The 19,021-nt window shown below is 41.7% G+C and overlaps 1 protein-coding gene across 3 annotated transcripts in view; it reads right to left on the bottom strand.

Moving 5' to 3' along the window:
* The window catches only part of LOC113902484 (multidrug resistance-associated protein 4-like), a 327,639-nt gene that overhangs the window by 77,628 nt on the left and 230,990 nt on the right, over positions 1 to 19,021 (bottom strand). For all 3 annotated transcript variants that reach the window (XM_027557819.1, XM_027557818.1, XM_027557820.1), the window contains exons 21-22: positions 11,850 to 11,929; positions 6,317 to 6,467 (exon numbers count right to left, since the gene is read on the bottom strand). In XM_027557819.1, coding sequence (XP_027413620.1) covers positions 6,317 to 6,467; positions 11,850 to 11,929 — 231 coding nt within the window. The remainder of the gene's footprint in view (positions 1 to 6,316; positions 6,468 to 11,849; positions 11,930 to 19,021) is intronic.

The following is a 19,021-nucleotide window of genomic DNA, read 5'->3' as shown; positions in this document are numbered from 1 at the left end:
CTGGCATTTGGAGGTCACTGTGGCATGTGATACTCACATACCTTATAAAACCTAACTGTGCCCTTAGTGATCATTTTCTTTGAGTGACTTCATGTGGGTTTGGGGTCTGGCATCCCTTCACTGACCATTCATTTCCTGCCATCTTCTCTAAGAGGACATTGACCACAAGCACCAGAGTTAGGCACCTGCCCATCAGGGAATAGGTGGGCTGCAGGCTGCCAGGCAGGGAGGACCCTTACGGTTCTCACTTCTACCATGAATGAGGCTGTAGCCTGCTGCAGTCAGAGGCAGATAGTGAGCCTGTGACCTCTGTCTGGGGTGAGTGATAACTTGTGTTGTATCAGCAGGAAATACTGACATCACTCTGTTACTTGTACATCTCCTAAAAAGACCTGTTAGTAAAATCTGGGCATTTAGGGGAAGTTAAGGTCACTTATCTTGCAGGAGGCCTCAGAAATTATATCAAATGATGGGGTAAGAATCAAAGGGGAGAAACTCCAAATTATTTTCAGGTTTTCACTCCTTAGCCTGGCATCCAAATGCCTGTCTGGGTGACAGTTCAGTCATTATCGACATATACACAGGCTCCATGGGGTGGAGGGGCTGTAGGGGGGCAGGGTATAAATGGGCAAAGACACAGAACTCCTCTTGTGCTTATTATTCCTGGATCTATCATATAAGAAAGGAAGGAGCAGGCTTCCTCCTCTGAGACACTGGAGCTCAGAGAGGGTGGGAAGCCCTGCACTGGGGCAGGACAGCCTGGGCTGGGTCCTAGCTGACCATCCACTCAGCCCTGTGGCTCTTTCTACCTGGGACATCTGATCAGGAACCCTAACTGTTAGGGACCCCCAGCTGTAATATTGCTGTAAGGAAATATACCTTCTTTGAAACAGGACATGATATAACATTTCCCTTTGTATCTAATTCAGGCAAAGAGCCTAAAGTGGTTCAATGGTGTTTCTGACCTTCCAAGGACATGTCTGTGGTCTTACTTCAGCATCCACACTGTTCTCTCTCTTCATTGTATTGCATGGCAAGTTGATTCAATCATGTCTGACTCTGCAATCCTATAGACCGTAGTTCACCAGGCTTCTCTGTCCATGGGATTCTCCAAACAAGAATTCTGGAGTGGATTGCCGTGCCCTCCTCCAGGGGATCTTCCCAACCCAGGGATCAAACCAGAGTCTCTTTAGTCTCCTGCATTGGTAGGTGAGTTTGTTACCACTAGCACCACCTGGGACTCTTATTCTATTGAGTAACATTTAATTGTATTTATTTTAGCTTTAACTTTACACTTTTAAAATAGCAATATGAACTTTTATTTTTTTATTTTTTTTGCAGATTTTTGCATATATGTTTTATTTTTTTAATTTTAAATTATTTTTAAACTTTACATAATTGTATTAGTTTTGCCAAATATCAAAATGAATCCACCACAACAGCAATATGAACTTTTAACAGCACTTTTAAGACTGAGCTCATGATCCAAATAACAAAGGCTAGGAACTCTCTTCAGGGCTTTTCTGCATTCCCAGAAGGTGTCCCAACCAGACCCCAGAACTCAATTACTCTGGAAGCAGGGGGCTCACAGCGATGACACAGGTGAATTCCGGGCCCATCACACTGTCAGGAGGATGTCAAGAGTCCAGCTCCAGAGAACACAGAAAACTCACTAGAACCAGGCTGTGATTTCCAGACCAAATGTGACGTCAACACTATTCATCACAAACAAGTCTTCTGAGCAGGAAGTAGATGTGCCTGTTCCCCCAGGGAGAGTCCTGGAATGAACTCTTCAGCGTGGCCTCCCTCACCTGCTTCCATCACCAGGAGATCAAAGTGCAGTTGATTCTCTCCAGCAGGGATGGAAGATGGGGTCAGGTGTCAGGTGTCAGGTGTCATCTCAGCCTTGAACACCAGGTAACCAAACACTCCATCACCTACCTCACCTCATGCCCAAGAGTTACAGTGGGCCAGAGGGGATGATGACCTGTGAAAATCTATCCTGTGTCTTTCAAACCCCACTAGGGGTGAACAGGATGCCAGAATGTGGGAACTGGAGGGTCTGCAAAGAAAATTAACTAGTACACGAGGAGAGGGGATGTCAAGGCTCTGGTCTTACCTTGCCTAACATAATACCCTTTTCCCCACAAAGACCGAGCCCACGATCCTGAAGCAGACTATATAACAGCCATGATATCAGTCAGAAGTCATAGATGCATGTAACCCTACAGTTTACATGACATACAGCTGTGTCTCCATAACCCTGAGGACACTTGGGGACACATTCCACCTGGACTGCAAATCTTCCTTGGGGTGGGGGCGGGGCAGTGAACCACATGAAAAGACCCCAAGGTGGCAGCCTTGCTGCAGGTTATCATTCACCTATGTGAGAACTGCCAGTTGTTACTATGTTCTTAATTCCTTCACATTTGGACTTCCCTGGTGGTTCTGTGGATGAGAATCTTGCTGCCAGTGCAGGAGACAAGGGCTCAATCCCTGATCTGGGAAGATCCCACATGCCAAAGAGCAACTAAACCCATGCACAATTATTATTGAGACTGTGCTCTAGAGCCTGAAAGCCACAAATACTGAGCTCACAAGCTAGAAGCCCAAGCCCTGTAGAGCCTGTGTCCCCTAAACAAAAGAAGCCATTACAGTGAGAAGCCCACATACCAACGAAGACTTAGCACAGCCAAAAACAAATAAATAAAAAATTTTAAATACCCTCATGTTCAAAGTTCTGGTGCCTTTGGTAGTCACTACCAAATATTTTGGGGCTTCCCTGGTAGCTCAGCTGATCAGGAATTTTTCTGCAATGCAAGAGATTGTGGTTTAATTCTTGGGTTGTGAAGATCCCCTGGAGATGGGATAGGCTACCCATTCAAGTATTCATGGGCTTCTCTGGTGGCTCAGATGGTAAAGAATCCACCTGCAAGGCAGGAAACCTTAGTTCAGTCCCTGGGTTGGGAAGATCCCCTGGAGGAGGGCATGGCAACCCACTCCAGTATTCTTGACTGGAATCCCCATGGACAGAGGCGCCTGGTGGCTACAGTCCATGGGGTCACAAAGAGTCAATATGACTGAGCAGCTAAGCACAGCACAGCACAGCATGTATTTTACAAGATCAATTCAAGAAATCCTGAGAGTCCCAGAAGGCAGGTATTAGTATACCTGTGACAGAGGGAAAACCAGACTGAGGAATTAAGAGTACTTCCTGCCCAAGATTAAGTAAATTAACTCACCTAAGTGGTAGAGCTGAGTGTCAGACCCAATTCTGTCTTATTTCCAAGGCTGTTGTTTTAATCATAACAGCAATGTCTCAGAGGGAGAATAATCAGGTATAAGGATGTCCATGAGTGACTAAATGCACTTTTCTCCAGACTTTGTTTACCTTCAGAAAATCCTCAAATCTTACTTAGCTAACATCCAACAGCCTTAGACATTACCATACATCATACTAAGCACCTTAGGTTGAATAAAGTCCCAGGGAATCCGGCATGAGAATGCCTTAAGATAGCAGACTTGAGGATCCAAACTGAATAAATGTGGCACATGTGCTAAACCTCTCTTTGCAATGTCTCTGACAGACATTACTAGTTGATCACAGAATCCTTACAGATAAGATTTGATACAGATTCATAATTCAGGTACTGCCAAATGAATAGGTTTGGCTAGAAAAATGCAACCAAATGCCATAGTGGTTTTGCATTTTGGTTATGCTCAGTTCTAGAAAAATAAAAAAAATATTATGATCAACTGCACATTTGTCACTAAGAGGACAAAAATCAACATAATGCTCCAGAAAGGTAGGCAGCTGGATCTGAATATAAACCTCAGGATTTTAGCAGTTTTTCAGAGCACAGGAATGAAGTAGGCTTATGCCTTCTGGTTATAGCGATCAGATGTCTTTTTGCTGGTGGCTCCAGCAGTGGCCTTAAAATATACTATTAGTTACTGCATAGAGAAAAAAGTGGTATCCTTATTTATTGCACAGACCCACAACCTGGAGAGAGAACATAAACATTCTAATCAACAGGCCATCTCATTTGGTTACCTGTGGTATGGAAGAGGGGTATCTGGATTGAATTTACTGTCTAACATTGTTGCAGCCTGCTGCTGCTGGGGCTAAGTCACTTCAGTCATGTCCAACTCTGTGTGACCCCATAGACGGCAGCCCAACAGGCTCCCCCGTCCCTGGGATTCTCCAGGCAAGAACACTGGAGTGGGTTGCCATTTCCTTCTCCAATACAGGAAAATGAAAAGTGAAAGTGAAGTTACTCAGTCGTGTCTGACTCTTCTCGACCCCATGGACTGAAGCTTACCAGGCTCCTCTGTCCATGGGATTTTCCAGGCAAGAGTACCGGAGTGGGGTGCCATTGCCTTCTCCCATTGCAGCCTACTAGGTTGCAAAAAATCCAAATACTCCACAGGGATGGGGCCAAAAAGTTCTCAGACTCTACAGGTGAAATCCTGTACTGCTTTTTGAAAAAAGGCCTCAGGAGGTGCCCTTCTCTCCACTTCTATGTGGATAGGAAGTGGCCCATGCTCTAGGCAAAAATCTCTGAAAAACATTCCTTCTGGAACAGTCCCTCTTTGAATGGAACCTGCTTTGAACAAGACTATTGAATGACTCCATTTCATGACTGACTTCAAATCATAAAATGATTGAAGCTCTGTCTACACAAAAGACTGTATGGAGCTCATCATTTCTATTCTGTTTTCCCAGGTCCTACCATCCTACCAAATCACATCATCAAAATATCACATATGTCTGGACTCTACTGCTCCATAATCCAATCAAACACCTCACAAAACCCAGACCTCATGGGAGTTTAGCTGGTTCTCTTGACTGAAAATTTTTTTCTACAGCGTTTATGACACCAACTGTACTTTATGCAAATACATAGGATGAATGCCTCTCAAGAGTTTATTATTAAAAATGAAACATACATATTTCACCACCAAAAACTCCTTTGTCTTGATTAACTTAGATTTTTCCACTTAGTAGATACAGAGAAGAATGAGACTCAATATGTTTCTCTTCTTGGCTTGGTTTCTAGAAAGTTAAGTTGGTATTAACTTGCAGTAACTATCCATAGTTAAGGTTTCTGACACAAACATCTTCATTTTCTGTCCTTATACCTTCTTTAAAAATATTTAACAATTCTACTTTCATTATAATTTTTTGTTTTAATATTGATGAAATATGTCTGTGCATTAATGACGAGATAAGTTCTGGATTATTTCATCCATTGTGATTGCCTGAAGAATAGAATGATTAATCATAAAATAATGTTCCCCATTATTCTAAAACTAGGAAGCTGAATGGAGTGATAAACTGCTGCTGCTGCTGCTAAGTCGCTTCAGTCGTGTCCGATTCTGTGCGACCCCATAGACGGAAGCCCACCAGGCTCCCCTGTCCCTGGGATTCTCTAGGCAAGAACACTGGAGTGGGTTGCCATTTCTTGCTCCTAATGCATGAAAGTGAAAAGTGAAAGGGAAGTCGCTCAGTCATGTCCAACTGTTAGCGACCCCATGGACTGCAGCTTACCAGGCTCCTCCATCCATGGGATTTTCCAGGTAAGAGAACTGGAGTGGGGTGCCATTGCCTTCTCCGAAGTGACAAACTAAAAGTCTACTAAACAGATCCTCCTCCTGGGTCCTCCTAAAGGGATTATTTCCAGCATCATTTATATGAACAGTCTTGGGGAGGGGTGACCATAGTGTGACATCATTGCAAATACTGGTGATGATAAAGAGCAAACCTGGAAATAACAGGGCTTATCTTTTCCATACATTTAACAACTACAACTTACTTACCATCTTAGGAGTATGTGAAATAATGTATTTTCTAAAAATATCACCTCGGACATATGAATACATTTCCTGATGGCTCCTTTCCTTTTCTTAATATTTTCCTTTCCTTGTCATTTCTGGTAACTTCAAGGGAAGAAAAATTCCCTATTTTCCTTCTACAATAGTACCAACATGATGAAACATATTTTTTGGAAAACTATACTGGGTGGCTGTTCTGTTTTAGGAATTATGTCATGAACAAGACAGAAATGGCCCCTGTCCTTATGGTGCTCATACTCATCCTTGTGCTAAAATGCAAAGCTGCAGCTGACCTGCCACCAGCTCAACTTGTCTTAAGGGTCACACTGACTCACAGGGCCCATAACATACAACTACCTAATGCTGATATAGGGAGAAATTCCAAAAGATATATTCTACAGGATTTCAGGGATATGGTTAATTATGGTATAAATGCAGCCAACCTGCATTGCCATCCCAACCTGAGAGTTCCAGTACTCACTTGAACATTCCAGGCGTTTCACATCTCGTGACGTCTCTAAGAAATACCGCCGAAGAAAAAAGAAAAGGATGCCAAGGGGAATCACAGGTATAGCAATCCAAGGAATCACCATCACCACCACAACCACCACACCAATCACTTGTAGAAGTGTCTGGAAGAGTGAAAAATAGATGCAGGGGCCTCTTTATCAAGGATTATTTTCAAAAATAAACTTTAATAGACTATTTAGTTGTGACTAAACTTCTTTTCCTGAAAGATGTATTGAAATAGTAGAGAAAGCTTTGCCACCAAACAAATAAAATTATAGATGGTTCTAATGATATTTATTGCAAGATTATGTGTGTGTGTGCTCAGTTGCTTAGTCGTCTCCGACTCTTTGCGATCACATAGACCGCAGCCCTCCAGGCACCTCTGTCCACAGAATTTTCCAGGCAAGAATACTGGAGTGGGTTTCCATTTCCTCCTCCAGAGGATCTTCCCCACCCAAGAATCAAATCCATGCCTCCTGCGTTTCCTACATTGCCAGGTGAGTTCTTTACCACTAGCCACCTGGGAAGCTCTATTACATGATTCAGTTCAGTTCAGTTCAATTCAGTCGCTCAGTCGTGTCTGACTCTTTGCAACCCCATGAATTGCAGCACACCAGGCCTCCCTGTCCATCACCAACTCCCGGAGTTCACTCAAACTCATGTCCATCGAGTCAGTGATGCTATCCAGCCATCTCATCCTCTGTCGTCCTGATTGCTGTGTGCCAAAAACCTTAAGAACCTTCTAGGTATTAGCTCTTTTAATATACTTAGTAGCCTATAAAATAGGAATTACTAATTTTAATAGATGATAAAATATTTGAGGTTCAGAGAGACTAGGACTTGAACCCTAAACTATCATGAGTCAGTAGGTATTACTAGAGATGAATGAGCAGCCATCACAGATAAGGAAACCAGAAGCCTCAGCTACACAGGTAAGGATAAAGAAGTGGTTAATTACAAAGTTAGTGTCCAGTAAAGGAGGAAAAGATGCAAAAGTGACTTTTGGAAGTGGAAATTTTTCTTTCCTGGTTTTCTATCCATGGTTAACATTTACTGAGTGCTGACTCTGTACAGGGCTACACATTTAATACTTGACATGTATTAGCTTATTACGTCTCACAATAGCCCTATCAAGTAATAGTATTATCTCATTTTACAGATGGAAACACTGAGGCACAGGGAAAGGAAAAGGAGCTTGATGGAAACAAAGCCTGAGCCATGGAGCCAGAGAGTCTACATCATGAGCCATTAGGACATACTTAAGCTTGTTCCCAACATACCGCCAACTATTTATTGTCCAGGAAAATTATTTTTACTTATTTGAGGCTCCTAATTTATCTTAATTTTTTCTTCTAAATACCTTATTTAAGGAATTTCAGAGTTCATCAGCATGCCTAATAAAGAACAGACAAAAGAAGAGAAATGTGATAAAACAAATTTTGGGTATTTCCTAGAAATATGGGGAAGAATTTTGATAATAAACAACTTTTAAGCAAGAAGAGTTTTTTTTTTTTAATTTTATCCTCTGAATATAATTAAAATTTTTATCATTATGATAAAAATGACTGTTTTAAGGAGCAGTGATTATAACAACAGGGGGTGCCATTTACCCGGTGTTTACTCTATGCACAGCACTGTGGTAAGAGTTCCATAATCATTCACTTAAGCATCACATCATTCCATGAGGTCATTTTATCTTGGGAAATGATCTTGGTCTAAAAACACAGCAGGTACAATAGAAGCCCAAATCATTGATAGATGCTGATTTAGACATCCATATTTATCAGGAAAAGTATGACACTCTGATGAAAAGTTTCAGGTGATAGGAATGCAACCAGCACTTAGTATCTATGTGTAGTATCTATCTCAGTATCTAGTCTGCTATGAAAAGGGGTCAAAAGTTGAGGATATGCAGATTCACAGAATTTGGGCCAACGCCTCCAGAGTTTATGATCTCAGATGGATACAGTTCCATGGTGATCTTCACAAGGCACTGGGGAAACACAGGGAAGAACATGTGAATCCTTTATTGAAACTTTGAATAAGAGATTGACAACTGAATTTCACAGGCTAGAGAAATAGAGAATGACATGAATAATTTGAGGATAGCAATCACAATTCCTGGAAATTTTGACCAAAAGGGAGCTGGGCTGGGAAGGTCAAATGGCTTGTTCAAGTTAGCACCAGGTATTCTGTGTCCTCTTAGAACCAGCACTCCCTGTTCACCAACCCAGGGCCTCCACACTTTGTTGCCCAGGGCAGCTGTTCCCAGCATGTCTTTGGTGGATGCATTAGTAGAGTAATGCCTATATCACAGAGACTTGGGTTATCATTTCACAGCTCTTCCAGATAAGTTTTCTCAGATGATCTTCACAACCATTTATGAATGAGAAAAGCAAGAACTTTCATTTCCATTTATAGGTACGAAAATTGTAAGCTAGGAGGGTCAGCAGTTGTCCTAAGTTTTCCCAGGAAGGTACTGCAGGTCATGAAGAAAGACAGGAAGAATATGTACTCTGGGAATCTCAGAGATACAGTTGTTTGCAGAGGAGCCTGAAAGGGGAAGGAAATGTCCAGAACTGTGACTCTGTATTCACGAGCCCTTGTGAATCAAAGTGCATTATTTGGATAGAGACATGTGCTTTTCCTGTTTCTCCCCATCTGCTGTGGTATCAATATAAAACTCAGAGTGCAAAGCATGGAATCTGAAGGAACAAATTTCAATCATAAGTGGAGAAATATACATCTGTCTAACCTCCCTTCTATTATATTTTCAGTTGAACAATTTCTTACAGCCATAGCATTAACTAATGCATCCCACCTTGCTATACCCTTTTCTCATGGGGAGGGGTCCTTCCTTCTGTGTGTGATCTTAAGTCAAGTCACTAGGTTTGCCATCAGTAGTTGTCAGGAAAAAAGATCTGAAATGTCAATTATAAAAAATCCAAATTACAGTTTTTAGTAGACTCACATTATTTTATTGGACAATATTCACCAGTTTCAATAGCCTGGCTCTCCCCAGGTGGGGGCCTTTTATGACCAACCCAGCATGGCAGATAACCTAGGAAGAAGAGGTAAGATCAAAATGAAGGGCTCCACCTGAGCTGTGCCAATACTTTTTTCTTGAGTCCTCATTAAAGACCTGTAACTATTGTTCTCAAAAGCTCCTAAATTAGGTCCTTCAGATTTCATGCTCCTTAATTCTGAAGCAATTCAAATAGGCTTGTTATAAGAGTTTTATTTCTATTTACAGGTCATACCCTAACCAGCCTTATAGTGGATATTGGGATTTCCTTGTGGCTCAGCTGGTAAAGAATCTGCCTGCAATGCGGGAGACCTGGGTTTGGTCCCTGGGTTGGGAAGATTCTCTGGAGGAGGGAAAGGCTACCCACTCCAGTATTGTAGCCTGGAGAATTCTATGAACTGTATAGTCCACCGGGTCACAAGAATTGGACACAACTGAGCAACTTTCACTTTCATAGTGGATATTACATATTATATTAACATATATACAATGCATGAGTTTATATTTAAATTTATTTATGCATATACATTTATGAATCTTTTATTGCCAGCTGTCTCAAACTGTTAACAGAAGCTGTAGAAGACAAAAATAGTATCCAAGCAAAAAGTCAACAGTCTGAAGAAGGAGAGAGCAGATTTCTGTGTGCGACAGAGATCCCTTCCTTGAAGCCAGTCTCATTTATTTCTTCCACATTTTCAGGAATTTCAAGGAACCTAATCCTAGCTACACACACAATTCACCCCATCTGACTGGATTTCAGGCCCATCTGATGGCCCATATTACCATGGCCAGTACTTCTGTACTTCTGTCTCACCATGGCACAAAGACAATGATGTGTGTACAACAAGAAACATGTTGACCCAGAAGAAGTGACCCAAGTCCTGATGCTCCAGGAAATAAAGGGAATCACTATTTTGATATGCTTATTTCCCACTGGGAGCACACCAGTTGGGAATTCTATCAGAAGTCATGAATTCACATGAATAAATAGAAATAATCTTTTGGATGAATCTTTCACTTGAGAGTACATGGTGATTTTTCACAATTCAATTAAGTATTTAGTTTGCAGAATATGATAACTACACCTAGAGGAGAAATTCCATTAGCCTGATATTGTGCTGAGATGGGGTTTAGTGTTAACATTCTTGAATATTAATAGGGAGGGTAAAACTCTGTACAAGCTGGAATAAAGATTGCAGGAGAAATATCAACAACTTCAGATATGCAGATGATACCACCCTAATGGCATAAAGAGAAGAGAAACTAAAGAGCCTCTTGATGAATGTGAAAGAGGAGATTGAAAAAGATGTCTTAAAATTCAATACTCAAAAAACAACCATGGCATCCAGTCCTAACACTTCGTGGCAAATAGAAGAGGGGAAAGAGGAAGCAGTAACAAGACTTTTATTTTCTTGGGCTCCAAAATCACTGCAGACAGTGACTGCAGCCACAAAATTAAAAGACGTTTGCTCCTTGGAAGTAAAGCTATGACTAACCTAGCCAGCACATTAAAAAACAAAGATATCATTTTGCCGACAAAGATCTATATAGTCAAATCTATTGTTTTTCAAGTAGTCATGTATGGATATGAGAGTTGGATCATAAAGCATCCTGAGCACTGAAGAATTGATGCCTTTGAATTGCAGCATTGGAGAAGGCTCTTGAGAGTCCCTTGGACTGCAAAGGGATCAAATTAGTCAATCTTAGAGGAAATCAACCCTGAATATTCATTGGAAGGACTGATGTTGAAGCTGAAGCTCAAACACCTTAGCCACCTAATGCAAAGAGCCAACTCATTGGAAAAGATCCTGATTCTGGGAAAGATTGAAGACAGAAGGAGAAGGGGATGACAGAGGATGAGACAGTTTGAAGGCATCACCAACTCAATGGATATGAGCTTGAGCAAACTATGGGAGATAGTGAAGAGCAAGGAAGCCTAGTGTGCTGCAGTCCATGGGGTTGCAAAGAGTCAGATACAACTTAGTGAGTGAACAACAGTGATTGTTTTTGGTCAAGTATTATTGGTCACCTCATTATTATTAATCTTTTCTTTGTAACACATGCTTTATCAGAAAAAAAGATGCAGTAAGTATTTGTCCTTTATGGTAATACAATACACAATTTAGTTCATCTTGGCTATCTTTTCATGAGAGGTGCTTGTTTCTATTATGAAATATTCTTACAGTAAAGGGAATCCACACCAGACACCTAGAAGGCAGAGAGTGAACCACTTACCTAGCAGTTGCTGCTTCAGACCAACCCTGACATAAGAGAGTAGCCACTCCTGTCCCAGGTGTTACTAATGTTAACTCAGCCTCCCAATCACAGCCACACCTTTCTCTCACAAACATGGCTTTTATTTAAGATTAAAGGACACATCACCAGGCTGAAAGGCCCACCCTCAACCCCTGTGAAAAGGCCTTAAGAAACAGGCTCTCTGTTCTTCCCTGTGAGAACTCTGACAGGACTGATACATTACCTGCATGAACTTTTGAAATGATGAAGGCAGCACGTCATCCATATACCCAATGTCTTTGGAGAAACGATTTAAAATTCTTCCTATAAGAACAGAATATGAGAAATTACTCTTTTACCCAGACAGGCCCTTTAAGACAAACAATTCATGACCAAATAAAATAATATTTTAAACGCATATTTATTTAATATATTTTAGAATCATATGAAATAAGCTGATGTCAGTGGAAGAAGGAGAAAATAGGATAATACCTAAAAAGAAACCAAAATACCACCAAATAGAAGTGGGTGGGATTGAAATTAGCTCTTGGTTTTTAAAAGAATGGTGGGGGGAGGGCAGGGAATCTTGTGGAAGGGTTGATGGATTTTGGAATGTTCCCTCCTTTTAGATCCATCCCATCTAAGGCTTCATTCCAAGTGCTTCTTATCCTTGATTTTATTTGCCTTCTCAAAATGCACTAAAACAGTATATCCTAAATGCTGCAGAATTTGAAGATGAGAATTTCTAATATCTACTGCTTTTAATGATTTAATTCAAACAACCCTGAAGCTACACAAATACATGTATACACACAATCAATTTTGGTGTATCCAGGGAAATGTGTTTATCTACCCTGGGAAATGTGTTTATCTACCGCTCTGAGCTTCATTTGTAATTGAAGCTTCAGGAAGCCAGCCTGCAGATGAGATGTGGGACCTCTACCTGCTCTTCCTGACCTCAGTCACAGATGACTTCCTCCCAAGGCCTTTCACATCAACCCACAACAGGCTGGTGAATGAGCAGTGGTTGGGGGCTGATTTTCTACTGCTGCTGGGATGTGAGGCTCTTCTGTTGTCCACAGGGTGTCTGGCTCACCAGAAGCACAGGGTGTGCCCACACCAGGAACTGGAGTGGAATCTGGAATCAATGTTCACCCTTGGCCAGGCCAGCATTACAGCCTCAATTTTCCCATCTCAGACTTAGGAAATACAGATGAAGAAACTGTCTTTTAGTGACACATTTGGCAGATCTAGTGACAACTCTTCTGATATTGTAAGAATGCCTACTTTAGAGGGTGATTCTCAGGATTAAATAGGCTCTTGCAGGTGAAAGAACCCAGCCACAATGTCAGGTAAGTTACCAGGCGCTCAACCACCAAGGTGAGATGATGATTCTGACCCCCATGTTCTGCAGCATCACGTCCCCTGGGAAAGTCCACCAGGCGCTGCAGGAGGTCCACTTGGTAAAATGCAGATTCTGACTCAGGAGTGCTGGGGGAGCTAGAGAGTCTGCATTTCCACCAAGCCGCCACATGACACCCTTTCTGCTGCTGTTTCCCACACCATGCTTCAAGGGGCAAGAGGTTGGGTTATTTAAACAATTCTGCTTTAGGAACATTAAAATCAAATGGGTTTTTTTTTCAAATATTCTAGATAATTTTGTGACCTACATAGTCTTTTTTAAGATTTATATATTTATTTAATTTTTGGCTGTGCTGGATCTCCATTGCTGCACATGGGCTTTCTCTAGTTGCAGCGCGGTGGTTTCTCTTGTTGTTGAGCATGGGCTTTAGGCACACAAGCTTCAGGAATTGTGGTGCATGGACTTAGCTGCCCTATGGCATGTGGAATCTTCCTACACCAGGGATCGAACCAGTTATCCCTGCACTGCCAGGTGGATTCTTAACCACTAGATTACCAGGGAAGCCCTGCATTCTCATTTTTTAACTTCTCAAAGTAATAATACCAAAATAAGGAAAATGTATGTCAAAAAACGTTAAGATACAGTTTACATGCATATGGTTTCATCAGTGGAAGAGTACAACTATTTAACATAGGCAGAATTTGGAAACACTGTAAATACAATTCAGCTTAAAAAGTGTTTAAAGCAATGATGGAATTTTTTTGAAAGATGAAAAGGCTACCCAGAGATGAACAGTACATGAAAACCACCCCTTTACCTTTCACCAGATGTGGGTGACTTAAGGTCTGAGAGACTGAGGATTAGCAAAGTTTGTAGAATACAAGAAAAACAAAACCAATGAGAAAAAGCATCTCTCCACATAGCAACTATAATAACTGAACTAAATATCAAATATCATAAAAAAAAAAAAAAAACTAAACTCTTATCACCAATGAGCTGAGTGCAGAAAATGTGAGGTCAGCAAGTTTAACAGTTACTTCTTGCACTAAGAAACATTAAGAGAACAGATAGTGATAAACCCACAGCAAACATTATCCTCAATGATGAAAAATTGAAAGTATTTCCCCTAAAGTCAGGAACAAGACAAGGATGCCCACTCTCACCACTACTATTCAACATAGTTTTGGAAGTTTTAGCCACAGCACTCAGAGAGGAAAAAGAAATAAAAGGAATACAGATTGGAAAGAAGAAGTACAATTCTCACTGTTTGCAGATTACATGATCCTCTATATAGAAAACCCTAAAGACACCACCAGAAAATTACTAGAGCTAATCAGTGAATATAGTAAAGTTGCAGGATATAAAATTAACACACAGAAATCCCTTGCATTCCTATACACTAACAATGAGAAAACAGAAAAAGAAACTAAGGAAACAATTCCATTCACCATTGCAACGAAAACAATAAAATAGTTAGGAATAAATATACCTAAAGAAACAAAAGACCTATATATAGAAAACTATAAAACACTGATGAAAGAAATAAAAAAGCACGCAAATAGATGGAGAAATATACCATGTTCATGGATTGGAAGACTCAATACAGTGAAAATGAGTATACTACCCAAAGAAGTCTATAGATTCAATGTAATCCCTATCAAGCTACCAATGGTATTTTTCAGAGGACTAGAACAAATAATTTCACAATTTGTATGGAAATACAAAAAACCTCGAGTAGCCAAAGCAATCTTGAGAAAGAAGAATGGAACTGGAGGAATCAACCTGCCTGACTTCAGCCTATACTACAAAGCAACAGTCATCGAGAAAGTATTGTACTGGCACAAAGACAGAAACATAGATCAATGGAACAAAATAGAAAGCCCAGAGATAAATCCATGCAGCTATGGACACCTTCTCTTTGACAAAGGAGGCAAGAATATACAATGGCGAAAAGACAATCTCTTTAACAAGTGGTGCTGGGAAAACTAGTCAACCGCTTGTAAAAGAATGAAACTAGAACACTTTGTAACACCATACACAAAAATAAACACAAAATGGATTAAAGATCTAAATGTAAGGCGAGGAACTGTAAAACTCCTAGAGGAAAACATAGGCAAAACACTCTCTGATGTACATCATAGCAGGATCTTCTATGACCCACCTCCCAGAGTAATGGAAATAAAAGCAAAACCAAATGGGACCGAATTAAACTTAAAAGCTTTTGTACAACAAAGGAAACTATAAGAAAGGTGAAAAGACAGCCTTCAGAATGGGAGAAAATAATAGGAAATGAAACAACTGACAAATAATTAATCTCAAAAATATACAAGCAACTCCTGCAGCTCAATTCCAGAAAAGGCATGCTGAGCACAGGCGGCTGCGACTGGCGACCTGAGTGCAGTCCAGAGGAGCCACCCCATGTCCGAGGTCAGGGGAAGAAGCTGGGAGGACGCCATGCCCGAAGGGCAGCGGCCAAGAGGAGTTACCCCACGTCCGAGGTCGGGGCAGCGGCCGAGGGTACCAGACAGTGATGGCGTAGGAACGGCCGAGAGGAGCTACCCCACATCCGAGGTCAGGAGGGGCGGCCGAGAGGAGGTACCCAGCGTCCGAAGTCAGGGGCGTCGACGAGAAGAGTTACCCCGCGTCTGAGGTCAGGGGCAGTGGCCGGGAGGAGCTACCCCATGCCCCTAAGCCCGAGGCCAAGCATGGCGGGTGGGAGGAGCTACCCCACGCACCCATACCTGAGGCCAGGGGCTGCAGCCGGGAGAAGCAACCCACACCCGAGGCCAGGGGCAGTGGCCACGAGGACCAACCCCACGTCCAAGGAGCCATGGCTGCACAGGCCCAGGAGGGCCTACAGGAGCTATCCCACACTGAAGGTCAGGAAGGGCAGCAGTGAGGAGATACCCCTCATCCAAGGTAAAGAGCAATGGCTGCGCTTTGCTGGAGCAGCCATGAAAAGATACCCCACGCCCAAGGTAAGAGAAACCCAAGTAAGATGGTAGGGGTTGCAAGAGGGCATCAGAGGGCAAACACACTGAAACCATACTCACAGAAAACTAGTCAATCTAATCACAATAGGATGACAACCTTGTCTAACTCAATGAAACTAAGCCATGCCTGTGGGGCAACCCAAGATGGGCGGGTCATGGTGGAGAGATCTGACAGAATGTGGTCCACTGGAGAAGGGAATGGCAAACCACTTCAGTATTCTTGCCTTGGGAACCCCATGAACAGTATAAAAGGCAAAGTGATAGGATACTGAAAGAGGAACTCCCCAGGTCAGTAGGTGCCCAATATGCTACTGGAGATCAGTGGAGAAATAACTCCAGAAAGAATGAAGGGATGGAGCCAAAGCAAAAACAATACCCAGCTGTGGATGTGACTGGTGATAGAAGCAAGGTCTGATGCTGTAAAGAGCAATATTGTATACGAACCTGGAATGTCAGGTCCATGAATCAAGGCAAATTGGAAGTGGTCAAACAAGAGATGGCAAGAGTGAACGTTGACATTCTAGGAATCAGCTAACTGAAATGGACTGGAATGGGTAAATTTAACTCAGATGACCATTATACCTACTACTGCGGGCAGGAATCCCTCAGAAGAAATGGAGTAGCCATCATGGTCAACAAAAGAGTCCGAAATGTAGTACTTGGATGCAATCTCAAAAAAGACAGAATGATCTCTGTTCATTTCCAAGGCAAAACATTTAATATCACAGTAATCCAAGTCTATGCCCCAACCAGTAACGCTGAAGAAGCTGAAGTTGAACGGTTCTATGAAGACCTACAAGAACCTGTATACCTAACCTTTAGACCTTTAGAACTAACACCCAAAAAAGATGTCCTATTCATTATAGGTGACTGGAATGCAAAAGTAGGAAGTCAAGAAACACCTGGAACAATAGGCAAATTTGGGCTTGGTATATGGAATGAAACAGAGCAAAGACTAATAGAGTTTTGCCAAGAAAATGCACTGGTCATAACAAACACCCTCTTCCAACAACACAAGAGAAGACTCTATACATTGACATCACCAGATGGTTAACATTGAAATCAGACTGATTATAATCTTTGCAGCCAAAGATAGAGAAGCTCTATACAGTCAGCAAAAACAAGACCAGGAGCTGACTGTGGCTCAGACCATGAACTCCTTATTGCCAAATTCAGACTTAAATTGAAGAAAGTAGGGAAAACCACTAGACCATTCAGGTATGACCTAAATCAAATCCTTTATGATTGTACAGTGGAAGTGAGAAATAGATTTAAGGCACTAGATCTGATAGAGTGCCTGATGAACTGTGGACTGAGGTTCGTGACATTGTACAGGAGACAGGGATCAAGACCATCCCCATGGAAAAGAAATGCAAAAAAGCAAAATGGCTGTCTGGGGAGGCCTTTCAAATAGCTGTGAAAAGAAGAGAAGCGAAAAGCAAAGGAGAAAAGGAAAGATATAAACATCTGAATTCAGAGTTCCAAAGAATAACAAGAGATAAGAAAGCCTTCAGCAATCAATGCAAAGAAATAGAGGAAAACAACAGAATGGGAAAGACTAGAGATCTCTTCAAGAAAATCAGAGATACCAAAGGAACATTTCATGCAAAGATGGGCTCGATAAAGGACAGAAATGGTATGGACCTAACAGAAGCAGAAGATATTAAGAAGAGATGGCAAGAATACACAGAAGAACTGTACAAAAAAGATCTTCATGACCCAGATAATCAGGATGGTGTGATCACTGACCTAGAGCCAGACATCCTGGAATGTGAAGTCAAGTGGGCCTTAGAAAGCATCACTATGAACAAAGCTAGTGGAGGTGATGGAATTCCAGTTGAGCTATTCCAAATCCTGAAAGATGATTCTGTGAAAGTGCTGCACTCAATATGCCAGCAATTTGGAAAACTCAGCAGTGGCCACAGGCCTGGAAAAGGTCAGTTTTCATTCCAATCCCAAAGAAGCAATGCCAAAGAATGCTCAAACTACCACATAATTGCACTCATCTCACACGCTAGTAAAGTAATGCTCAAAATTCTCCAAGCCAGGCTTCAGCAATATATGAACCGTGAACTTCCTGATGTTCAAGCTGGTTTTAGAAAAGGCAGAGGATCCAGAGATTAAATTGCCAACATCCGCTGGATCATCAAAAAAGCAAGAGAGTTCCAGAAAAATATATATTTCTGCTTTATTGACTATGCCAAAGCCTTTGACTGTGTGGATCACAATAAACTGGAAAATTCTGAAAGAGATGGGAATACCAGACTACCTGATCTGCCTCTTGAGAAATTCGTATGCAGGTCAGGAAGCAACAGTTAGAACTGGACATGCAACAACAGACTGGTTCCAAATAGGAAAAGGAGTTCATCAAGGCTGTATATTGTCACCCTGTTTATTTAATTTATATGCAGAGTACATCATGAGGAACGCTGGAGTGGAAGAAGCACAAGCTGGAATCAAGATTGCCGGGAGAAATATCAGTAACCTCAGATATGCAGATGACAGCACCCTTATGGCAGAAAGTGAAGAGGAACTAAAAAGCCTCTTGATGAAAGTGAAAGTGGAGAGTGAAAAAGTTGGCTTACAGCTCAACATTCAGAAAATGAAGATCATGGCATCTGGTCCCATCACTTCCTGGGAAATAGATGGGGAAACAGTGGAAACAGTGTCAGACTTTATTTTTTTGGACTCCAAAATCGCTGCAGATGGTGACTGCAGCCATGAATTTAAAAGACGCTTACTCCTTGGAAGGAAAGTTATGACCAACCTAGATAGCATATTCAAAAGCAGAGACATTACTTTGCCAACAAGGTTCATCTAGTCAAGCCTATGGTTTTTCCTGTGGTCATGTATGGATGTGAGAGTTGGGACTGTGAAGAAGGCTGAGCGCCAAAGAATTGATGCTTTTGGACTGTGGTGTTGAAACTCTTGACAATCCCTTGGACTGCAAGGAGATCCAACCAGTCCATTCTGAAGATCAGCCCTGGGATTTCTTTGGAAGGAATGATGCTAAAGCTGAAACTCCAGTACTTTGGCCACCTCATGTGAAGAGTTGACTCA

This window comes from Bos indicus x Bos taurus, chromosome 12, assembly GCF_003369695.1.
Source record: "Bos indicus x Bos taurus breed Angus x Brahman F1 hybrid chromosome 12, Bos_hybrid_MaternalHap_v2.0, whole genome shotgun sequence".
Taxonomy (NCBI): domain Eukaryota; kingdom Metazoa; phylum Chordata; class Mammalia; order Artiodactyla; family Bovidae; genus Bos; species Bos indicus x Bos taurus.
The sequence above is the reverse complement of the archived record's forward strand: the minus strand, read 5'-3'. Positions and strand labels throughout refer to the sequence as shown.